Source organism: Eubalaena glacialis, chromosome X, assembly GCF_028564815.1.
Source record: "Eubalaena glacialis isolate mEubGla1 chromosome X, mEubGla1.1.hap2.+ XY, whole genome shotgun sequence".
Lineage (NCBI taxonomy): Eukaryota > Metazoa > Chordata > Mammalia > Artiodactyla > Balaenidae > Eubalaena > Eubalaena glacialis.
In genome coordinates this window covers 62,026,218-62,052,715 of record NC_083736.1, presented here as the reverse complement: position 1 = coordinate 62,052,715, position 26,498 = coordinate 62,026,218, and the positions used below count along the sequence as shown (strand labels likewise).

The following is a 26,498-nucleotide window of genomic DNA, read 5'->3' as shown; positions in this document are numbered from 1 at the left end:
TGTATTATTTTTCATAAATCAATGTTAGTTGAGTGAATTGGAGAAAACTGGCTAACGAGGGATATGACAGGTCTGAGGACTTTATTGATTGATTTGCCTCTTACATCAGAACAAGATGGCTCACATTGCCAGGGGACAGCAAAATGTTTCCATTACAGTTACTATTTCAGCATTTTTTCAGCACTTTGCCTTTTCAAATGCTTTTAAATTGTGTTGTGAATTATTACTCCTAATCTTTTAGTGCTAGCATCACATTTTTTTAGATGATAAGACCGATGGTGAGGGTGGAGGGGTACATAGGAAATAAGGCATATAGAATCACTCAGAAAGTTGGCAGCTGAAGAAGCATTAAAAGTTTTGGCTGAGGCCACTGTATGAGTATCCCTCCCTACCTTGATGTGACTCTTCTGCATTATGCCTTGTATGGTATTCAGGAAAAAGATTCAGGGGATTTGTCTTCATAATGAATCTTTGTTGAGGCAAGAGAGCTTTGATCTTTACTCTGAGGTCTCTCAGTGATTTTCATAGGAACCTAGAAGCAGAAGCATACCTCCTAGTTCCACAAGGAAAGTGGGTGGGCAAGGGATTCCAGCTGGAAGTTTACATGTGGAACTTTAGGAGCAACCTGCTGTATCCAGAATTCTGACTTGCTCTGAGACAGTCTCGTCTTCTCTACTCATATTTCTTTTCTCTTCTCTCTTCTATTTCTTCATCTTTCTAGGCCTATTTCTTTGTTTTCAATCTATGTTTTTATCTTTTAGTCAGTCTCTCTCCCTCCCTCTCTTTCTTTCAGTGTCTTTGTTTCTTGGTCTCTCTTTGTCATTGTGTCCCTGTGTCTATATATATATCTCTCTTTTCATCTCTTTGACTCTATGTGTCTCTGATTGTCTGTGTCTGTGTGTGCACATGTGCGCCTGTGTGTGTGTGCCTGTGTGTATATGTATGAGAGTTTGCTTGATCCAATTGCCCAGAAGGCAAAACTATCTCTCTGTTCTCTCTCAGAGTCTGACAACCTGGATTATCGGCTGGGAGCTATTCATTCCTTGGTATATAAGCTACCAGAAAAGAACCGAGAGATGCTGGAACTTCTTATAAGACACTTGGTCAAGTAAGTAACTTCTAGGTTTTCAGGAAGAGTTCCTATTAGAGGGCTGGCCCACATGGTAGCACTGCAGATAAACTGTCTGTCAGCTCATTAAGTCCCAGCCCCCAACTGCTTCATCCTGGGCAGTCTGAGTGCTCTGTGAGAAAGGCAGTTTTCCCTTTACCCTTATATATATCCTCTAAGGGTCATCATGCATCTTAGTTGAGGGGTTGTCTCAGTTGAATGGTAACACCAGGTAGAATGGTGGCTGAACACAGGCTTTGCTGTCAGATAAACGTGGGTTCAAATCCCAGCTGTGAAATCTTAGGAAAACCTCTCTTAACCTGTTTGGTCATCTATAAAATGAGAGTAGTATTCCCTACCACACAAGACTGTTGTGTGGATTTGAATGAACACAGGTGAAGTACGTGGCACATAGGAAGTTCTCAAGACATGGAAGCTATGATTATGGTCACCTTCTTTGCTTGGGTGTGGCATGTAGGAACAGATAGCAGCATTCCAGAGAGTAGGTCTGGTGATAGGTTCTAAGATGGGTGGGTGTAAGGGGCATGTGTGCCCGACTGTAGTGCTTCCTGGCATGAAGGTTCAATGTTGTGAATAAAGATGAATTTACTTGACTCATAAAAGGCTAGCTGCTCTAAGGAAACAGTATGGTGCAGCAGAAAATACTCTGTCCAGGAGTCAGCAAACCTGGGTTCTAGTGTCAGTTCTGCTACTAGCTTTCTTGATGACCATGGGCAGGTCACTCTTAAGACCACTCCTGGTGTATTAAAAAGTAAATAAGTGAGACAACAAGCTTAGAAAAATTGTGATGCATTTTAAGTGTTTGTGTTTAACAAAATAAAGCTATCAGCACACTCATTAATGCATTGATGAGATATTTTAACCTCATTTGGAGAATATCTCAAAACACCTAAAATTGAGGCCCTTAGTGAAGGATAAATGGCCCTCTTTGCCTCCTGCTGTAATAAATCCTGATCACTCTGCACCTCTGGACCTCAGGTTCCCCTGTGATATGATAATATCTCTCCAAGATCTGACCAACTCTGACATTCTAAGTTTTTTGTTTTTTGGGTTTTTTTAATACGTCTATAGCCAATATTGCAGACAAATAGGCAGAATTAACAAGACAATGGCTTTTATATTTATTGCCGATGCTTGTAATTTGGGCTAATAGCAAACATTAAAAAGCATTTTCTTTCCAAAAAATTGTTTATGATAATCTCCGTAAAGTACAAAAATCAGCACATGTTGTTAATTTGAAGTTGCCCGGGGAAAAGGGACTTTGGGTTCAAATTTCAGCTTTATTGCTAATTTGCTATGAACCTAAAGAAAGTCCATCCTACTCTCTGGGCCTCAGTTTGGTCATCTATAATATGAGGGGACTGGAATAGCTAATCTCAAAGGGTTCTTCCAGCTCTGACTTTCTAAGAGTCTTAATATGTGACATGAGCCAAGGATTCAGTTGAAGATTCTCCTACTAGCAGTTAGTGAGAGACGCTTACCTCCCTCCACCCAAAGGCTGGCCATCTACCTTACTTGAAGAATCTTGCTCCTCAGAATCCTTAGAACAAAAGGAGCAATAGACACAAACACACAAAACACAGAACTAGAAAGACAAATAACCTTAAATATGTGAAAAACTGTGCAAGTTCACTTGTAATAAGAAAAATGCAAATTAAACCTACATTGAGATACCATTTATTGGCAAACCCTAAAGCTTGACCACATTCTGTTTATGAGACTTTGGGGCACAGGGAGTCCAACACATTGCTGGTGTTAATGCACTACAAATACAGACCTACAGGAGGGGAATTTGGCAATATCTAAAAAATCTGCATTTTCAGTTATCCTTTGACCCAGCAACTCCACTTTTAGGCATCTACTCTGAAGACATACCTCCACAAATACAGAACAGCATATGCACAAGTTTGTGTCAGTGCAGTGTAATTTTTAGTAACAAAATATTGGAAACAACATAAATGTCCAACAATAAGTGACTAGTTATATAAATCATGGTATATTCAAGCAATGTGGTATTATATAGTCATTAAAAAGAATGAGGAAAATATGAATTTTGTTTTTGAAGTGATTTCCAGATGCATTACAAATTTCCACCAAAAACTTGTACACAAATATTCATAGCAGCATTATTCATAATTGTCCAAAGGTGGAAACAGCCCATATGACCATCAAATGCTGAATGGAAAAAACAAAATGTGGTATAAACATACAATGGAAAATTATTCAGCCATAAAAGGAATCAAGTACATGGATGAACCTTGAAAACATTATTCTAAGTGAAAGAAGCCAGACACAAAAGGCTACATATTACATTACTCCATTTTTATGAAATGTCCAGAAAAGACAAATCTATAGAGGCAGAATGTAGGTTAATAGTTGCCTAGGACTGAGACATGGGAAGTAACAGCTAATGGTTACAGGGTTTCTTTCTGGAGTGGTGAAAGTGTTCTGGAATTAGATAGTGATGATTGTTGGACAACTCTGTGAATATATTAAAAACCATTGAATTGTACCTTTTAGAAGGGTAAATTTTATGGTATATGAAATATATCTTAATAAAGCTGTCATAAAAACAAACTAATGAAAATGGTTATAAGGGGGTGTTGATCTGAAATAGACTATCATCAGATATTTCTTCAGCAAAGATGGGTTTATTTGGGATGAGCAGAGATTTGTAATTCGGAATCTGCAACCATGCCAAACAATGGGCAAGTCCCCACATGATGAGGGAAGGACAACACTTTTATAGAGGGGAAAAGGAAGTTGGGAGGGCTATAGTAAACAAAGAGCCCATGGCTTTTCATTGGCCTGAGTCCTTGGCAGGAAAGAAAAATCTGTTTTCTTCCTGTTGGGCTGTGCTATCATGGCAGGGTATGAGAGCTCCCCCTTCTGGTCTCCTGACTTTATTTAATTGAGGCTTCTCTTTTGTTTTCTTTTTTACAGGGGATAGGTGGTGACTAGGGTGGAAGGGACAAGGATGAGAGCTAGATTCCTCTGAGTCCACCTCCTTCTATGGTTTTGACTTTTGAGCCATATTAATATTTTAGGTATCCAAAAAGTAAAATTAAATCAAAAGGAAAACATTACAAACCCTAAAATGGAATGCAAAGAAGCAAATGAATCTAAATGTTTATCAAATTCATAGCATAGTCATACAGAGAAAACAGTTATTTCATCTAACTTGTCAACACAGCCTCTGATTCATGCTAATGAAATATATTCTAAAAACAGGAAAAACTGCAAAAAAAAGTTGTAAGCATCACCCAGTAGGTTTATTAGTACTAGTAATATTATAATTATAACTTGAAATTATTTTATGTATATGTATCTCATAAGGATAAAGTAAAAAATAGTAGATATATTAATATTGTCAGAAGCCAAGGTTTATGGTGTAAGAAAAAGAGATATGGATACAAAATTCAAGATGTAAAGAAAAAAAAATTCTATCATGGTAAAGTTGAATTGAGAAGGCCAATATGAACTCATGATTTAAAAACAAAACAAAAAATTAAAAAAATAAAAAATAAAAACAAAACAACAAAATCTTCTATTCACTTAACCAGTCTTGAAATGATTCTACCCAAAAAAGCAATAAACACATGTAATGCCCAGATCTTTTGTCTCTAAATAACATTCCCTTCTCAAAAGTGCCAAGTCTTCTTAGAGAACTGGCTGATACCAGGTCTGGGGCAAGGAAAATACAAGGTGAGCCTTGGATCAAGTATACCTTTGTAAGCAAAGAAGAGCTCATGCACTAATAGGGTCATGTCACAAAGATTCAGAATCTGCTTGAAAAGGCTGACACTGATTACATCTGGAGCAACCGAAACATCAAAAACAATGAGTGCTGTATTTGATAATAACATTTTGAATAAATAAAAATCCATGGGAGGTAGTTAGAGTAAGGAAAGCCCTTTATTACTGAAGAATACCAGCTAATAAATGTGGGAGGAATGATATAATTAGAAAAACTAGTTTTCAAAAAGCTACAGTAATCAAAACAGTGTGTTATTGGCACAAAAACAGACACATGGATCAATGGAACAGAATAGAGAGCCCAGAAATAAACCCACACACCTATGGTCAGTTAATCTATGACAAAGGAGGCAAGAATATACAATGGAGAAAAGACAATCTCTTCAATAAACGGTGCTGGGAAAACTGGACAGCAACATGTAAAAGAATGAAATTAGAACATTCTCTAACACCATACACAAAAATAAACTCAAAATGGATCAAAGACCTAAATGTAAGAGCAGATACTGTAAAATTCCTAGAGTGAAACATAGGCAAGACACTCTTTGACATAAATTGTAGCAATATTTTTTTGATCTGTTTCCTAAGGCAAAGTAAACAAAAGCAAAAAAAAAAAAAAAAGAACAACAACAACAAAAAATGGGACCTGATTAAACATAAAACCTTTCACACAGCGAAGGAAACCACTGACAAAATAAAAAGACATTCTACCAAATTGGAGAAAATATTTGTAGAAGATATGACCAATAAGAGGTTAATATCTAAAATATATGATCAGCTCATGCAACTCAATATTGAAAAAACAACCCGATTAAAAAATGGGAAGACTTGAATAGATATTTTTCCAACAAAGGCATACAGATCACCAGACACATGAAAAGATGCTCAACATTGCTAATAATCAGAGAAAGCAAACAAAACCGCATTGAGATATCACCTCACACCTGTCAGAATAACTGTCATCGGGGGGGGGGGTGGTGGTGGGATGAATTGGGAGATTGGGATTGACATATATACACTACTATGTATAAAATAGATAACTAATGAGAACCTACTATATAGCACAGGGAACTCTACTCACTGCTCTGTGGTGACCAAATGGGAAGGAAATCCAAAAAAGAGGGGATCTATGTATACGTATAGCTGATTCAGTTTGATGCACAGCAGAAACTAACACAACACTGTAAAGCAACTATACTACAATGAAAATTAATAAAAAACACATGGACAGCACCGGATTATTTTGATGTTGTAAATGGTAAGGACAAAGTGTCATGCAGTGTTGATTAAGTGAAAGGTACTCATTGCAAAAGCAAGGGTGTAAGGGTGAGTAAGAGGAAAATAATGTTTAATTGATAGCTCAGAAAAGTATTAATTTTATAATCTCATGTTTTGAATCAATCAAATGTGACACATTATATCCTGCTACCACTTTTCATACAGAGAAGGTAGCATTTGTCAGAGTTTAAAAATCAGAATTCAGCTTTTATAGAAAAATAAATAAGGCTTTGGATATGAGTATAAGCTTGACATAACTAAATGTTTTTGAGAAAAAATAATAAAAAGGAATTTTAAATGGATGCTCCAGTTCCTACATCATTTGTAACTTTTTTTCCTAAGTTCAACAGTATATCATAAGAATAAGTGGAAACATCCTGGAGCTAAGGGATAATTTTGACGATGCTCTGCAAGTAAACACTACTGATCTGCTACCAAATGAGGCCAACTCCAAGGAAACCTTTGCATTCAAACCAGGAAATATCTCAGAAGAAAATGCAACCCACATATTCATTGCCATTCAAAGTGTGGATAAAAGCAATTTGACATCAGAAGTATCCAACATTACACAAGTAGCTTTGTTTATTTCTCAAGCAAATCACAGTCCTGGTGAAAGTCATCCAAATCCCAGAGTTAACATTTCTACCTTGGTATTATTGTCAGTGGTTGGATCTGTTGCAATTGTTAGTGTTATTTTAAGTGCCACTATTTATATTTTAAAGAAGAAAAGAAATGCAATTAGATCGAGGACTGGATTTTAATAAAATAAACAAAATTGAAGGATACTGTGAATTTTTAAATTCTGTGTGGATCATTAGCTCATGAAAATAATTTTAAGAAGTCTGAATGGATACGTAGATTAAATATAAACACCCAGAGATATTTGAAATACTGTAAATCAATATTAAAAGTATAATTTTATTTACTCATTGTTTCATTTATCATCCATAGTGATCAATAAAACTCTTTTCTTCTTTCTAAACAAACAAACAAACAAAAGAATGACTGTCATCAAAAAGGAACCCTAGTATGCTGCTGGTGAGAATGTAAATTGGTGCAGCCACTATGGAAAATATTTGGAGGTTCCTCAAAAAACTAAAACTAGAATTACCGTATAATCCAGCAATTCCACTCCTGGGTATATATACAAAGAAAACAAAACACTAATTCAAAAATATACTTGCACCCCAGTGTTCATAGCAGCATTATTTACAAAAGCCAAGATGTGGAAGCCTAAGTGTCCATCAACAGATGAATTGATAAAGCAGCTGGTATATATACATACAATGGAATATTACTCAGCCATAAAAGGAATGAAATTTTGCCATTTGCAACAACATGGATAGACTTGGAGGGTATTATGCTAAGGAAATAAGTCAGGCAGAGAAAGACAAATACTGTATGTTGTCACTTATATGTGGAATCTAAAAAATAAAACAAACGAATGTACATAACAAAACAGAAACAGACTCACGGATGTAGAGAACAAACTAGTGGTTACCAGTGGGGAGAGGGAAGTGGAGAGGGGTAAGAAAGATAGTGGTAGGGGACTAAGGTACAAAGTACTATGTATAAAATAAATAAGCTACAAGGATATATTGTACAACACAGGGAATATAGCCAATATTTTATAACTTTGAATGGAGTATAATCTATAAAGATATTGAATCACTATGTTGTACACCTAAAACTAATATTGTAAATCAACTACACTTAAGAAAGAAAACAAAAAGAAAAACTACGAGTTTGCAACCTCAGCGTCCTGTTTCAGGCATGGATCAAAACCACTGAGTAAAAGATTTTTCAGGAACAAGATATTCATATAGTTTCAAAGTATTACCCGCAGATTACTTACTAATTACAAATGGAAACTGTATCTTTACAATGAAGTTATCTGGCAAATACCACCTTAATTAATTGATCAAATTTAGCATCACTAATAATGATACAAACTGACCATATCTACCTCCTGATGAGATACAGTAAGAAGTATACAACATAAACAAATATTTTTGCCAAGAATGTTTAACCCCAATCAAATTTAGCCTTTTAAGTTTACAGGAAATACAGGGTATAGAAAAATGCAGAATGTTTGACATTCTTTGAGACAACTGGCTTGGAATTTTTATAAAAGTCAATGTCCTGGGGATAAAAGGTAGTGGTACTGTTTTGTATTAAGAGGCTAAAGAAATATAAACAAATTCAGTGTATGAACTTTGGATCTAGATTTGAAACACCCATCTATAAAATAATTTTTTCATGACATTTGAGGAAATTTGAATATGGACCAGATATCGGGTGATATGGAATTATTATAAATTTTCCTTGATATAAAAATATTATTGTGGTTTTATAGGACAGCATGCTTATTATTTGGAGATGAATACTAAAGTATTTATGGTTGAAGCAATTTACTTTTAAAGGGCTCAGAAAAAAAATATACAGAGAGAAAGCAAATGTAGGAAAATGTTAGTCCCTGAATTTAGGTATAGACAGTATTAATGTTCATAGTACCATTCTTTCAATTTTTTTTGTATCTTTATAACCAAGAGTTATAGGGAAAATGCAAATAAAAATAGGCTTAGTTCCAACAGGGAAATTTACACAGGAGAAGAAAATCTATGTGCTTTCAAAATTCACATAATTTTCCTGCCTGCCAACCACTGCTTTCATAAGCTATATGATAATTATAACTTATGCCTTCATAGTGTGTTCCCACTGCTGGCCCATTTTCTAGACTAATAACAGGCAAACACAAACTGACATCAGCCAATTTGAGATTCCCAATTATTCCATTCTTTTTGCTTTTTACCTATTGCTTCCATTAATCTGAAGTAGGAGAACGGTACAGGTTACCTCCCCCACAATCTCACGACCAGTGGCATATACAATGCAAGCAAGCCTCAGGCCTAATTCTGCCACTCATGCAGGTATTTATCTCGAAGCAGATTCAAAACAGTTGTACAACCTGTTCTGTAAACTCAGTGAAGTCTCAGCTCTCTTTCCTTTCAGTTGCTCTGACTGCATCACGCATTAAAGTTTAAATTGAAACAGATGATATAATATTACAGCAACGCAATTGTAGTCAGGCAATAAAATCCCATGATCTAATGCCCAAATGCAAGACCCCTTTGCAATCCTAGGCTTGGGCTACCATTCTAAAGGGTGTGAGCTCTTAGGCTTATTAGAATCTTCTTATTTTTGTAATAATAGCACTTCTGTTATTTCTGAAGCAATACCATTGCATTGTAGAGATTGGAAAATATAGAAGAGCAAAAAAAGTCAATAAACAAAAATAAAAGCTTTCTATTCTCAGCATCCAAAAATCACTACTATTAATATATTCGTGCTTTTTCTTCTGGATCTTTCTGTGAGTGTGTGTGTGTTTATGTATACACACCCCCCCACACACAAACACATTTACATTTTTTACCAAATTGAGGTTATGCTGTTCAGTAACACCAAACTTTTTTCAGTTCAACAGTTTCCACCTTTTTTCAGTTCAACAAGTTCTACCTCTCCAGACCATATTAACATTTCCTTACTTGACCCCAAAATTAGTTGTTCTGTAGAGTCTTTTTTTTTTTTTAACATCTTTATTGGAGTATAATTGCTTTACAATGGTGTGTTAGTTTCTGCTTTATAACAAAGTGAATCAGTTATACATATACATATGTTCCCATATCTCTTCCCTCTTGTGTCTTCCTCCCTCCCACCCTCCCTATCCCACCCCTCTAGGTGGTCACAAACCACCGAGCTGATCTCCCTGTGCTATGCGGCTGCTTCCCACTAGCTATCTATTTTACGTTTGTTAGTGTATATATGTCCACGCCACTCTCTCACTAGTTTTGTCTACTTTCTTCATTGTATTTTTCAGCTTGTTCCCCTATTTTCTTTATTTCTTATAAAGTAGAGGTTGTATTTTAAGGCTAGATGGATTCAAGTTAACTATTTTGGGGGTAGAACACATCATAGGTGATTTTGTGTACCTTATGCTGCATCACATCTGAAGATGCGTAATATTAGTTGACCCACCTTACTGATGTTAAGATTGATCATTGCTCTATTCTAACCTGTCAATGAAAGCTTGAGAATGTCTATACAATATTTCTAGCCAATCCACAATCCATTTATCTTGACACATCTAAGCAATGAGAAGTCAGTTTGCCACCAACCATGCTAATTAACAGAGCCATTGGTTTTGATTGGAGATGAGGTTAGCTGAAGCTTATAGTAGCCCCTCTGGCTTCTGATTAGAGTCTTTTAAATACTAATTAATCAGCCCTAGAGTATGTAAGTATGCATTTAAAATTAGAATACTACAACCATAACTGACCTGTCCTAGAGTGTGCATGAAAACTAACAAACACATATATCAAATTTCATCCATTCTAAGGGGCACTTGTCTTTTTCAAATTGTAACCTGAATTCTGGATGCATCTTAGAATCAATTGTTTCTTAAAATCACTGTTGTCAGGTAGCGGTTTTTATGTAATTATCATAACCTCTACATGCATGAACATGATGATAGCTGCTCATGTTGTAGTCATTTTAGTTAAATTATGTTCATTGTTGAGTTTATTTTCTATTTAAAATGTCTTCAAAAATATTACATAATGATTTGACAGTGAAAGTTTCTTCTTTCTTAGTGGTACATAATAAAATAATGGTGTGATTGCAATTGATGGCATTGATGAAATTTAGGACATTGCACTGGCTATGTTGAAGTATTTAAATTATGGATAATATAACACCAATGGATGAAACCAAAGCTGTCTGCCCTTAAGGGCATCATCTTCAGGGATTGGGATGTTACCAAAAGCTCAGCTTCTCTGTACACCAGTGCCGAATCAAACCTTGGAGACAAAGTTTTGGGTGAATAGAATAGAATAGCTTTATTACTTTGCTAGGCAAAGGGGGACACAGCCAGCTCCTGCCTGAAAAACTATGTGTCCCAACCCCAGAGGATTTGATGAAGTGTTTTATAACAGTGGTTCAAGGGTGGGGTCTCTGACAAGATTAGGGTATGTGTAGGGCCTGCACTCCTCTAATCTGGTCTCAGGTAATCTTCTTGATGAGCTTCTCTGGTTCCTTTAGTCTTTCCTCAGGTGGTTTCCTGGCTGCTTCTCCCTTGATTAGCAGCTGTTCAAATCCGCCCTTTGGAACACAGGGAAAGTCATGCAGGCTGGAGTCTTGCCCCTACAAGAAACGGGGAGTCCTGGGAGCCCCACAGGGCCATGCTCAGTCTCACTCCCCCCTTTTTCTTTGATCCTCCTCAATCTTGAGGAGAACAGATATTAGATGAGAAAGGGAACAATCATTTTGGATAGAGATGTTAATCATAAACTCAGCAGAGGAACTCGGTTTTAGGGGAGCTCGGTTTTAATCACCACTTTGGTTTTATCTTTCCCCAAATCTTTCAGGGAACTGGGTGATGACCATTCTGACTACTTCCTGCTGAGATGGGGTGTCTAAATTTTGGGGAATAGATACCAAATTTACAATATTTGAGCTCCAAGTCCTGGATCCGAGTCTTATGTGATTAATATCTCAATCCCTTTGTCTGCCATTTTGGTGCAACAGGCCCAGTTAGAGGTAAGAGGAATGACAACTGGAACTTTAGTAGACAGAAAAGATCTCATTTCCTTAGGAATTCAGGGGAATAAGTCTGAAGCCCAGTGTGGAACTGGTACTTCAGAGAGACTTGTTGTAGCCAGTTGTTTCCAAACCATTTCCTGTATGGGGAAAACCCATCAAGGCAATCCTGAAGACCCAGAAATAGGAAGCTGACCACATATCTGGCAGTTAGAATTATCAAAAGGATCAGCATATGGATCTATAGCTTTGTACATAAGAGGTATGAGAAAGGATAAGAAAACAGAACTTTCATTCTGCTTGTCGGAACAAATACTTAAAGTTTCTGAGTAGTAAGAAGAATGTCATAGGATCCCTTCCATTTTTCTTCAAGCTGCTGCTCAGATCCTTGCTCTTTTTTTTTTTAATTTATTTATTATTTTTGGCTGTGTTGGGTCTTCGTTGCTGCACGCAGGCTTTCTCTAGTTGCGGTGAGCAAGGGCTACTCTTTGTTGCGGAGCACAGGCTCTAGAGCACGTGGGCTTCAGTAGATGCGGCACATGGGCTCAACAGTTGTGGCTCGTGGGCTCTAAAGTGCAGGCTCAGTAGTTGTGGTGCACCAGCTTAGTTGCTCCACGGTATATGGGATCTTCCTGGAGAAGGGCTTGAACCCATGTCCCCTGCATTGGCAGGCAGATTCTTAACCACTGTGCCACCAGGGAAGCCCCCTTGCTCTTTTTTCACACTTTCAGCAGCACTGGGTCTCCTGCTTTAAAGGGACGCAAGGGAGCTTCCAGGTGAGGGGGAGACCTGTGGAACACAAGCTCATGCAGTGGTTAACAATTGACCAATCTGTTGTACATACTGTTTAATTTTTGCCTCCTGTGTTAGAAATGATTCTCTTTCTTTACTCTTAGGAGGTAAGAGTGGTCTCCTGTATACCTAGCCCGCTTCTAGGGGCCACCAGTATACAAAGGAGAGCAATCAGCAAGACCTTGTTCCATTTTAGATGAGTTTCCTGGCATTGCTTAGCAAGCATTTTCTTCAGAGTGTGGTTCATCTTCTTAGCCTTTCTGTAGATTGGGGTCTCCATGCTGAGTGAAGTTTCCATTTTATACCTAAACCTTTATTTGCTGTTTGCATTATTTCTGTGATGCAAGCAGATCCATTGTTGCTCTGAATAGTAGAGGGAAGGCCGTACCTAGGAATAATGTCCTTAAGAAAGGTTTTTGTCACTTCAGATGCTTTTTTCCATTCTGGCTGGAAAGGCCTCTACTCAACCTTGATCCAGGTATAATCCTCTTAAATCTTTAGCCAAAATCTTGTTGAGGAGGGTGGGGGACTTTTTAAATCCTTGTGGCATCCTGAGTCTGAAGGAATAGTATAAGGAACTCTCATGTGCCTATAAGGAACTCTCATGTGCCTATCACCCAGCTTCAACAATTTTCAACATGTAGCAAATCTTGTTTCATCTATATCCCTATTCATTTCCCCTCCTCCTATATTATTGTGAAGCAAATCTAAGACATTATTTTATCCATAAATATTTCAGTATGTATATTGAAAAATGAAAATTCTTTGTACATATAAACACAATATAATTATCACATCTGAAAACAAACTGTTAATAATTACTTAATATCATTAAATATTCTGTGTTCAATTTTCCAGTAGTCTCAGATATGTCATATATATATATATATTTTTTTAATAAGGAGCCAAATAACGTCCACACATAGGAATCTTTTCAGATGTTTTTTAAGTCTCTTTTAATCTCTAGCAGAGGTCAGCAAATGTTTTCCAGAAAGGATTAGATAATACATATTGAAGGCTTTGTGAGCTATATGGACTCTGTTGCAGCTACTTAGTTCTACCTTTATAATACAAAAACAGCCATTGATGATATGTGAATGAATAAGCATAACAATACTCCAATAAAACTTTATCTACAAAAACAGGTTGGATTTGGCCCAAGGGCCATAGTTTGGTGATCCCTTATCTATAGCAGTAGTTCTCAATCTTTTGTGTGTATCAGAATCACTTGGAGGGCTAATAAAGAACACAGAGGCCAAAGTTTGATAGGATAGGGCCTCTGTGTTTTTACCATGTTCCCAATCTGTAAGTTTCTTCTTCATCTCTTTCTTTTTTCTTATAATTTATTTGTTAAAGAAAACAGGTCATTTGTCCCTTAAAGTTTCCCATATTTTGAATCAAGAGGCTAGCTCTGATTCAAGTTCTTTTTTTGATTTTTTTTTTTGGGATTTGAGGGTTTTTTTTGGTTATTTTGGGTTTTTTGGGGGGGTCTTTACAGTGGGGAGGGCAAACATACTTAATAAATGGTTCTATGTTCTTCCAACAGTAGACACGTAATGTGTGACTGTTTCTTTTTTCCATTATTTTCAAGGGAAGGACTTCCTTAGAGTCACTGAATGGCAGAGCTGAAAGGCTCTTTAGATTACCCAATAAGCGCCTCATTTTATAGGTGAGCGAACAGATACCTAGGGATGGAAAAAGATAGGCCCAAAGTCATACAACCCGTTAGTGATGGAACCAGTTTAATGAACTTATTCAGTTTTTATTTTTATTTTTTCATATTTGTTGAGGTATAATTGACAAATAAAAATTGTATATATTTATGGTATATTACTTATATACCATAATGATGTTTGGTATATGTATATATTGTGAAAGAACTGCCATAATATAGCTAATTACTATATCTATCACCTCACATAGTTACCATTTTCTCCCTTCCTTCCTTCCTTCCTTCCTCCCCTCCCTCCCTCCTTTCTTTCTTTCTTTCTTTCTTTCTTTCTTTCTTTCTTTCTTTCTTTCTTTCTTTCTTTCTTTCTTTCTTTCTTTCTTTCTTTCTTTCTTTCTTTCCTTCTTTCTTTCTTTCCTTCCTTCCTTCCTTCCTTCCTTCCTTCTTTCTTTCTTTCTTTCTATGAAGAACACTTAAGATCTACACTCTTAGCAAATTTCAAGCACAAAATACAGTATCGTTAACTATATTCATATTGCTATATATTAGATCTCGAAAACTTACTCATCTTTTGTAACTGAAAATTTGTACCTCTTGACCAACATCTCCCCCAATTTCCCCTCCCCCAGCCCCTGGCAACTACTATTCTACTCTCTGTGTCTGGCTTATTTCACTTAACATAATGTCCTCCAAGTTCATCCATGTTGTTGCAAAAGGCAGTGTATCCTTCTTTTTTAAGGCTTATTGATATTCCATTGTGTGTATATGTTTATCTGTTTTTCCATCTAAGGACACTTAGGCTATTGTGACTAATGCTGCAATGAATATGGGAGTACAGATATTCTCTTTGAGATACTGATTTCATTTCCTTTGAATATATACCTAGAACTGGGATTGCTGGATCATAAGGTAGTTCTGTTTTTATAGGCATTTTAATTTATGACCTCTGATCTAAACCATCTAATCAAAATTATTTTTTCCTAAACTGGAGGCTTTTTATAACCTCTCTCTAATACCTGTTTCTTTGGTTTAAATTTTGATGTTCAAGAAGTTGTATCCATTGAGGACATGGGGAGGGGGAAGGGTAAGCTGGGATGAAGTGAGAGAGTGGCATGGACTTATATATACTACCAAATATAAAATAGATAGCTAGTGGGAAGCAGCCGCATAGCACAGGGAGATCAGCTTGGTGCTTTGTGACCACCTAGAGGGGTGGGATAGGGAGGGTGGGAGGGAGACGCAAGAGGGAGGGGATATGGGGATATCTGTATATGTATAGCTGATTCACTTTGTTATAAAGCAGAAACTAACACCATTGTAAAGCAATTATATTCCAATAAAGATGTTAAAAAAAAGAAGTTGTATCTATTTTCTTTAGTCTAAGTGGACTAGAGAATTTAAGATTTCTTTGCTTCCAAATCATATTACAAACTCCCACCTAATTAACTACTCATGATGCCCTTATTTTTGGTTTCATTCATCTTATTAACCCACAATTATGCCTCTTAATGATTTTCAAAATGTATAATAAAAGGAGAGATGTCAAATGGAAAGAAACCTCCCCAAAGAATAGATTACCTTTCAAATCTCATAAGAAGACTAAGAATGAAAAGAGTGTCCTAAATGGAATACCTCGAACCTCCATCAGAGAAATAGAAGGTGGCTTTAGCTTAAAGGGGCCCCCATAGGGGCTGATTTCTTGACAGGAACTAGACAAGCAGGCAGTGGGATGCAATGGGATGACTGTAAGACTTGGATCCCAACAGATATGGGTTTGAATCCCTGTATTGCCATGTATTCACAAACTGTTTGACCTTAACTAAGTTCTTTACCCTCTGTGAAACTAGGCTTCAGTGATAAAATACTCTGCCTTTTGGAGTTATGCAGATTAAGTGAGCTCTGGCATATTCAACCAAAGTCACTTTCTTTCAAAGCTCAGAAAAGGAGATAAGCATTTACACATGCTGGAGGCTGTTGTCTCACAAGTGTCCTTGCCTTGTTACTAGTGGTTTAGCCATTCTGGATCTTGGTGGCAGCATGGAGTTCCTTTTCCATTTTAACATCTGAACTATTCTGTCACTAAAGAATAAGGGTTAATTGCAGAAGTATTTAAACTGTTAAAAGGGATCCATCACCAGTCCAGCAATACCAAAGGCCTGTGAATAGTTGCTCTTCATTATCATCTGAATGGCACCCAGCCTTTGTCATGGGCTTAACAGATTTCATTAGGATTTGTCTAAGGATTCTGTCCCTGTTAATTACCTTGTTAGTGACTGGAACCTGCCTCTTAATGGGGTCAGTCTCTCAAGGACCTTGACCTGGGCAGGTTTTGAAAATTAGTGTTTGCGGTGGGCTGTTCCATTCCCTTATCTCCCCACTCCCACAGCCAAACTGACCAAAGGGCTGTACACCTTTTACTTAGCTGCCTCCAGTACTACATGAAAGAGTGCTAGAGGCTCTCAGTTCTATTAAAAATAATTAATTAGTATCTGCTCTGTGTGAGGCACACACACTTGGAAGTTGTTTACCACCTAGTAGGAAAGGCAGATAAGAAACAGAAAATTGCAATATATTCGACTTGCCAATGGTGTCAATCAAGATGAGGACAGTGGGCTGTGAGAGCCCTGAAGGAGATGTCACCTAAAGTGAATCTCAAAGGATAGACATTCTTTGGATCTAGGAGGATGGAGACATTCTAAACAGAGGGAATGGCATGAGCAAAGATACGGAGATCTGAAACAGCATGATATAACCAGAAAACTTTATCTAAGCAGTGTAGTATATAAGAGTGTCAGACATCAGCAGTGCCTAGATGGAGGCTCCTGGAGAGGTCATTATAACAGCAGATACTTCTAATGGAATATTTCCAGGATACCATGCTAAAGCAATTTAGCTCTATTTATTTCACAACCGTCTGAGGTGGATACTATTTTTGCAAGTGGGAAAACTGAAGCCCAGAGAGGTTAGGTCAGCAACATTCACTGTTGCATGGCTAATGGGTGGCAGAGTTGGGATTCAAACCCAGGTCAGCTTCAGAGCCCAAGCTGTGCATTGAGATTGGAAATATGTGTCAAGTTACTGAAGACTTTAATTGCTACTTTGAAGAGAATTGGCAGGGTCCTATAAGTGATAGGAAGCCCCTTAAGGTAATTTAAGTAAGGAAAGTGACCAGGGACCAGAAGATTTGGGATTACAGGCCCTTCTCTAATCAGGCTAACTGACTGTGGCTTCAGCCAAATCTCTTTCCTTCTTTGGACCTCTGTTTTCTCATCTGTAATGTGAGGACAGTGATAAAGTGCTAATCTTAAGGATCTCTTTTGGCTCTTTGAGTTTTTTGCCTCTCTAGCTAGGGCTGGGGAAGAGACTAGATTCCTGACTGGTGAGACTGGTAGGCACTTTCTCTATGTGCTTTGTTCTTCTTTATATATGCTTTATACATGCTGTACCTCTTGCCCTGGAATACCGTCTTGCTTCCCTCCTGTCTTTCCAAATGCTATAGCCATCCACCCCTCTTCTCATGACTTCTACAGTGCTACAAACTAAGTTAGCTATGGCTCACTTTGGCCCCTAATTATATGCTATCTTGTATTCTTTGCTAGTTGCTTCCTTTATAATCTTTTCTTCCCATATATATTTTGGGCCTCTCCTTTTCTTCTACTTTTTAGTTTCTCTTACCCCCTAAAGCATCTAACACAGTCTTGGTTACAGTGGGGTCTTGGAGAAAATCTTGTTAATCATTTTCTTTCTCTTCTGGCAGTGTGTGTGAGCACAGCAAAGAGAATCTTATGACCCCCTCTAACATGGGGGTGATCTTTGGGCCCACTCTCATGAGAGCTCAGGAGGACACTGTGGCTGCCATGATGAACATCAAATTCCAGAACATTGTGGTGGAAATCCTAATTGAGCACTTTGTCAAGGTATGTATTTCCTATCCTCACCATCACTCCTCCAACCATGTGACACTTTCCCCTAGCCAATTTTTAGAGTTGTGTCTTGTCTCTGGCCCAAGTTATAATGGAAGGAAATTCCATATGACACAATGACATTTAATAGCATTTCTGACCCTGTGAAATTCATTCGTTCAGCAAACATTGCTTGAGCATGCAACTATTTTATTATCAGACCCCATGCAAGATGGTATAGAAGAAGAAAAATATCATTGTACATGCCTTTAAGGAGTTAATAGTATAATATGGAGACAACCATGTAAACAAAGGAAAATGATAGGTATAAAAGTGGTATATGTACAATTAAACCATAAAGAAAGCAATACTTATTAAAACCCCATCACATTCTAAAGAATTTAAGGTGTTATATTTATATGGTATGTAAAATATGAAGTAGTGTACATTGTAATTAGGTCAAATGAAAAATGAAAAATCATGATACAGATAGAAAATGAACCCAGGAATGAGACTAGACAAGAAATATTTAATGACAAGTCCTATACACTTGCTACGGATGGCCCTACATTTGACTCTAGGCTTTCTAGCAGCCAATGCCATCCTAGCAGAGCATAATTCAATAAAAACTTTTCTTCAGGGGGAGGGGACTGGTGATATAGTCCAGGTGGTATGCACAGTTCAAATCCAAGCTCTTCCACTTACTAGCTGTATTAGGTAAGATACAGGTTAGGCTACTAAGATACCACAGTGGCTCCAACACAAGAGACATTTATTTCTTGGTTTGGAACAGTTCAGCAAGGTGGTCCAGGCCTGATACAGTGACTTGACAAAGGCTAGAACCCAGCTTACTTCTTTGTTGTTGTTCCGTCATCCCTAAGGTGCTGCTTCATCTGCATGACCAAATGTCTTCTACATTATATCAATTGGGAAGTATGAAAGAAAGAAAGCTGAGGATATAACCCTTTCCTTTAAGGCAATGACCTGGAAGTCACACATATCACTTTTATTTACATACCATTTATCAGAATTTAATCTCATGGTCAGATCTAGCTATAAGAAAAGCAGGGAAATTTAGTTTTTGTTTGGGGCAGCCATGTGCCTAGCTAAGACTTTAGTTCTTTTACTAAAAGAAGGAGAGAATGGATATTGGAGAACAATTGACATTCTCTGCCATATTATCTTTGTTACATTGAGCAATGTAACTTCTCTGATAGTCATTTTGTTTCAGCTGAAATGTGAAGATGATAATAAACACATGCTATATGACAGTTACATGCCCAAGGCCATTTAGCTAGTGAGAGAGCTAGAATTTAAATCCATGTACCTGGCTCAGAGTTGAAGTACTTAATCACTATACAGTGCTGCCTTACCAATCATTTTGGTACAGTGATATTATTGGGTATATACAGGGCACTTTGGGATTATCAAGGATGGGTACTTGCAGAGAAGTACAACCTATGTCAATACTTAAAGTGGGAAAGAAAGGGAAATAGGGAAAAGAAATTTCAAGGAGATGGTTCAGCATGAACAAAGGCCCAAGGACCTAAAACCCCAAACCATTTTATATTGTTGGAACATGAAATGGAAATAGGAGTGGCAGGAGATGTGATCGGAGGCAGACGGTGGCCATGTCCTAAAAGGACTAGGCTTTGTCTAATTAAGGAGTTTGGAATGTTTGAAATTGTTCTTGCAGGCTTGGGAAAGCCTTGCTTCAAATTAGAGTAGTATGATGAATAGAGTTACATTTGAGAGACTGTGTGGATGGGGCTCTACTTCATACATATAAGAAATACAGAATGGGAAAATTTTAGAAAGATGGAGAAAAAGCTCAGTTTGGGGCAGATTGGATTTGAGATTTCTGGAATGTATCCAGAGAGCAATATCTAGGAAGTAGTTGACTATGAATCCAAAGCAGGGATTGGCGAACTTTTTATTGAAGAACCATATAATAAATATTCTAGGTTTTGCAGGTCATAGATGTGTGTCACAACTACTCAACTTCACCTTTGTTTTGGGAAAGCAGTCATAGATAACATATAAACAAATGAATGTTCCAATAAAACTTTATTGACAAAACTGGCAGCAGACCTGTGGGCTGTAATTTTCTGACTCTTGGTCTATAGCCCAGATATCATTTATTGATTAACTGATTGGTTCATTCATTCAGAAAATATGTTTTGAGTATCCACATTTGCCAGGTACTGTTTTAGGCATGGGGATACAGCCCTCATTTAATTTAGAAAAACAGTATCAATATAACTAAAATATATAATATGTTAAATGGTAATGAGCATTAAGATGAACAGTAAAGCAGAAAAGGGGAATAGGAAGGGTTGAGAAGTGGTTTTCACATTTTAAATACAGTGGCCAAGAAGACCTCATCGAGAAGGACTTTTGAGCAGAGACCCATAGGAAATAAAGGAATTGTTCATTCAGATATCTGGGGGGAAATCATTCTAGGCTGAAGAAATGGTAAGTGGAAAATCCCTGAGGCAGAAATGTGTATATCATGTTCATGGTACAAAAAGGAGGCCAGAAGGATTAATCAAAAGAGGAAACAGAAGAAGATGGTTCAGAGAGGAAATGGAGAGGGAAAGCTAAATAAGATCCTATAGGGCCTTAGAACTCATTGGAAGGATTTTGACTTTACTATCTGAGTAGGATAGAATGAGGTTTTTGACTAGAGAAATGACATGATTTGACTTATATTTAATAGGACTATTCTGGATGCTTTGTGGATAATAGCTGTAGGGGAACAAGGGTAGAAGCAGAGTCTAATTAACAGCCTGTTTCAATAATGCAATCAAGAAATGGTTTGTACCTTGGATGACGGTGGTAACAGTGGAGATGGTGAGAAAGTGGTCAGATTCTAAATAATTTTGAAGGCAGAGCTGACAGGACTTGCTAACAAATCATGTGGAATGTGGGAGAGAGAGAGGAGTCATGGATAACTTCAAGGTTTTATATCAGAGCAACTAGAAGGATGAAGTTTCCATTTACTGTGATGGATAGGCTGAGGGAGAAGAAGATTTGAAAAAAAGAGCAGGAGTTCAGTTTGGGACTAGTTAAGATAGATATGCCTATGAGACATCTGAGGTCAGAGAATAGAACAGGATTAGGGAAATAAAGTTGGCCTTCCATAGCATAGAGGCAGTGGTTAAAACCATGCGAGTTTTGCCTAGGGATACTTGTAGCAAGACAATAAATGTTAGACCAAAGATTGAAATCTAGGGAGTGCCAATGTTTTAAGGGCCCTTAGAAGAGACCACAAAACAGATCAAGAAAGAATGTTCAGTAACATGAGAATGAGGAGATAGGGGAGCCATAGACTCCTGGAGAGGAGATAGTTTTTGGAAGAAAGAGTGGACAGTGGTTTCCGTTTCCCAAGACAAGTCATCTAGGGCAGGAACTGAAAAGTATTTACTGCTTTAAGTGTTTTTCAAATTTTTAAATAAAAGCAATACATATACATGGTAAAAATTTCCAACCATGAAGAAAGTATAGAATGAAAAGTAATTCCACCCTTTACTTATTCTCAACTCCTAGTTCCAAACGTCATTTCAATAATTTCTTCTTTGTCATTCTGGCAAAGAAAAACAATACATATATATACATACACATGCATTAATATATTTGATAGATTTTAATATGCATATTTTATTTCTCTACTGAGAAAGCCTAAAAACCCTAGACATTATATATAAAAGCAACACAAAACAGAAAAAGACTCACAGACTTAGAGAACGAACTTATGGTTACTGGGGGGAAGGGTAGGGGAACAGGGATAGATTGGGAGTTTAAGATTGACATGTACACACTGCTATATTTAAAATAGATAACCAACAAGGGCCTACTGTATAGCACAGAGAATGCTGCTCAATATTCTGTAATAACCTAAATGGGAGAAGAATTTGAAAAAGAATAGATTACGTGTATATGTATAACTGAATCACTTTGCTATACACCTGAAACTAATGCAACATTATTAATCAAGTATGCTCTGATATAAGATAAAAATATAAAAAAGAAAACTTTAAAAAAAACAAAAAAAGAAGACTCTGAAACATGAAGGGAACAAGGCACACCAGACCATGTACGGACCTTGGGACCTGAGAAATGACGTGGCCACAAGTCATCAGGGTTTTGATTTTGCCTCAGGTCTCCCAGATTGGGTAGTGTAGAAGCTGACAACCTAAGAACACCAACGGGTACAGTCAAAAGAGGTCCCAGCAAAAGCCTGCTCTCTCTGTCCAAAGGAACTGGAAAGGAACAGCCTAATGACAAAAAAATTTAGAAAATAACCCCTTCACCACAAAATGCCACCAAAAACTTGAGGCCTCACCCCCACCCTCAGCAAATGCTGAGTGGAAAGCCTAGACTTCTATCTTTGCCAGTCTGTAACAAGGCACCTCAACCAACCTCTTCCTGCCCCATGTGGTTGTGTCAAGGAGGCCAAGTGGGGAACCAGACTTTCATCCTCACCTAGTGGTAATGAGATACCTTCCCCCACTCCCTATGGTGTCAGTGGAGACCACATAAAGCACCTGGACTCCCATGACCATTTAGCACTAGAGTAGTGTCAGAGGAGGCCTGGCAGAAATACAGGACTTTACCATTACTCTGTGGTAGTAAGTCTACTACACTGTGGTATCAGTTGAGGGGAGACCATGCGGGGAACCGTAATGAGACACCCTTCTCCAGCCAGAGTGGTATCAGCAGGGCCTAGTGAGGAGCCTAAACTCCTACATTTGCCTAGCAGTAACAAGGTAGTGTTTCCTTCCCTACCTACTCCTAACAAGGAGTCTTTCCTTCCCTTTGGGATGTCAATGGAGGCCAAGGGGAAAATCTGGACTTCCACTCCATCCTCGCAGTAATAAGGTAGTGCACCTCCTCCCCTGCAGTGGCACTGTGAGAAGAGGTCTGCTCTAACACAAGGTATAAGTAAGAACAAGATTCTCATAATACCCAAAATGTGCAGGCTTCAGTTGAAAATTATTTGTCATACCAAGAACAAGGAAGATCTCAACATGAATGAGAAACAGAGACCATCAAAAGACATCAACATCCAGATGACACAGATGTTAATTATCTGACAAGAATTTTAAAGCAGCCATCATAAAAATGCTATAATGTGCGATTAAGAATACATTTGAAACAGATGGAAAAATTTCAGCAAAGTAATAGAAAATTTCTGCAGAGAAATACAAAGACTCGGCAAAGAAATAGAAGATATAAAGAAGAAACAAGTGAAAAATATAGAACTGAAAAATGCCATAAGTGAAATTTTAAAATTCAGTGGATGTACTCAACAATACAATAGAGAGGACAGGAGAAAGAAACAGTGAACTTACAGAATAACACAAATTTTGCAATCCAAGCAACAGACTACTAAGAGAATTTGTTACAGCAGACCTATCCTAAAATAATGGCTAAAGGAAGTTCTTTAAACAAAAAGGGCACAATTAAAGAAGGGATCTTGGAATAGCAGGACAGAAGAAAGAACAAAAGAACGAGCAAAATTATGCATAAACTTCGTAGACTTTTATTCTCCCATTTTGATTTCTCAATTACATTTCTTTTTTTTAACATCTTTATTGGAGTATAATTGCTTTACAATGTTGTGTGAGTTGCTGCTCTATAACAAAGTGGATCAGCTATATGTATACATATATCCCCATATCTCCTCCCTCTTGCATCTCCCTCCCACACTCCATATCCCACCCCTCTAGGTGGACACAAAGCACTGAGCTGATCTCCCTGTGCTATGCGGCTGCTTCCCACTAGCTAGCTATTTTACATTTGGTAGTATATATAAGTCCATGCCACTCTCTCACTTCATCCCAGCTTACCCTTCCCCCTCCCCGTGTCCTCAGGTCCATTCTCTACCTCTGCGTCTTTATTCCTGTCCTGCCCCTAGGTTCATCAGAATCATATATATATATTTAGGATTCCATACATATGTGTTAGCATATGGTATTTATTTTTCTCTTTCTGACTTCACTCTGTATGACAGTCTCTAGGTCCATCCACCTCGCTACAAATAACTCAATTTCGTTTCTTTTTATGGCTGAGTAATATTCCATTGTATATATGTGCCACATCTTCTTTATCCGTTCATCTGTCGATGGACCGTTAGGTTGCTTCCACGTCCTGACTATTGTAAATAGAGCTTCAGTGAATATTGTGGTACATGACTCTTTCTGAATTATGGTTTTCTCAGGGTATATGCCCAGTAGTGGGATTGCTGGGTCGTATGGAAGTTCTATTTTTAGTTTTTTAAGGAATGTCCATACTGTTCTCCATAGTGGCTGTATCAATTTACATTCCCACCAACAGTGCAAGAGGGTTCCCTTTTCTCCACACCCTATCCAGCATTTACTGTTTGTAGATTTTTTGATGATGGCCATTCTGACTGGTGTGAGATAATATCTCATTGCAGTTTTGATTTGCATTTCTCTAATGATTAATGATGTTGAGCATTCTTTCATGTGTTTGTTGGCAATCTGTATAAATTCTTTGGAGAAATGTCTATTTAGGTCTTCTGCCCATTTTTGGATTGGGTTGTTTTTTGATATTGAGCTGCATGAGCTGCTTATATATTTTGGAGATTAATCCTTTGTCAGTTGCTTCATTTGCAAATATTTTCTCCCATTCTCAGGGTTGTCTTTTCGTCTTGTTTATGGTTTCCTGTGCTGTGCAAAAGCTTTTAAGTTTCTTTAGGTCCCATTTGTTTATTTTTGTTTTTATTTCCATTTCTCTAGGAGGTGGGTCAAAAAGGATCTTGCTGTGATTTATGTCATAGAGTGTTCTGCCTATGTTTTCCTCTAAGAGTTTTATAGTGTCTGTCCTTACATTTAAGTCTTAAATCCATTTTGAGTTTATTTTTGTGTATATTGTTAGGGAGTGTTCTAATTTCATTCTTTTCCATGTAGCTGTCCAGTTTTCCCAGCACCATTTATTGAAGAGACTGTCTTTTCTCCACTGTATATTCTTGCCTCCTTTATCAAAGATATGGTGACCATATGTGCATGGGTTTATCTCTGATCTTTCTATCCTGTTCCACTGATCTATATTTCTGTTTTTGTTCAGTACCATACTGTCTTGATTACTGTAGCTTTGTAGCATATAGTCTGAACTCAGAAATCCTGATTCCTCCAGCTCCGTTTTTCTTTCTCAAGATGGCTTTGGCTATTCGGGGCCTTTTGTGTTTCCATACAAATTGTAAAATTTTTTGTTCTACTTCTGTGAAAAATGCCATTGGTAGTTTGATAGAGATTGCATTGAATCTGTAGATTGCTGTGGGTAGTATAGTCATTTTCACAATGTTGATTCTTCCAATCCAAGAACATGGTATATCTCTCCATCTGTTTGTATCATCTTTAATTTCTTTAATCAGTGTCTTATAGTTTTCTGCATACAGGTCTTTGGTCTCTTTAGGTAGGTTTATTCCTAGCTATCTCATTCTTTTTGTTGCAGTGGTAAATGGGAGTGTTTCCTTAACTTCTCTTTCAGATTTTTCATCATTAGTGTATAGGAATTCAAGAGATATCTGTGCCTTAATTGTGTATCCTGCTACTTTACCAAATTCATTGGTGAGCTCCGGTAGTTTTCTGGTAGCATCTTTAGGATTCTCTAGGTATAGTATCATGTCATCTGCAGACAGTGACAGTTTTAGTTATTTTCTGATTTGGATTCAGTTTATTTCTTTTTCCTCTCTGATTGCTGTGGCTTAAACTTCCAAAACTATGTTGAATAATACTGGTGAGAGTGGGCAACCTTGTCTTCTTCCTGATCATAATGGAAATGGTTTCAGTTTTTCACCATTGACAAGGATGTTGGCTGTGGGTTTGTCATATATGGTCTTTATTATGTTGAGGTAAGTTCCCTCTATGCCTACTTTCTGGAGGGTTTTTATCATAAATGGGTGTTGAATTTTGTCAAAAGCTTTTTCTGCATCTATTGAGATGATCATATGGTTTTTCTCCTTCAACTGGTTAATATGGTATATCACATTGATTAATTTGCGTATATTGAAGAATCCTTGCATTCCTGGGATAAACCCCACTTGATTATGCTGTATGATCCTTTTAATGTGCTGTTGGATTCTGTTTGCTAGTATTTTGTTGAGGATTTTTGCATCTATGTTCATCAGTGATATTGGCCTGTAGTTTTCTTTCTTTGTGACATCTTTGTCTGGTTTTGGTATTAGGGTGATGGTGGCCTTGTAGAATGAGTTTGGGAGTGTTTCTCCCTCTGCTATATTTTGGAAGAGTTTGGGAAGGATAGGTGTTAGCCCTTCTCTAAATGTTTGGTAGAATTCGCCTGTGAAGCCATCTGGTCCTGGGCTTTTGTTTGCTGGAAGATTTTTAATCAC

General features: G+C 37.5%; 1 protein-coding gene across 5 annotated transcripts in view; it reads left to right on the top strand.

Moving 5' to 3' along the window:
* OPHN1 (oligophrenin 1) overlaps positions 1–26,498 on the top strand; it is a 601,618-nt gene that overhangs the window by 487,128 nt on the left and 87,992 nt on the right. For all 5 annotated transcript variants that reach the window (XM_061178511.1, XM_061178510.1, XM_061178507.1 and 2 more), the window contains 2 exons: positions 1,003–1,108; positions 17,977–18,136. In XM_061178511.1, coding sequence (XP_061034494.1) covers positions 1,003–1,108; positions 17,977–18,136 — 266 coding nt within the window. The remainder of the gene's footprint in view (positions 1–1,002; positions 1,109–17,976; positions 18,137–26,498) is intronic.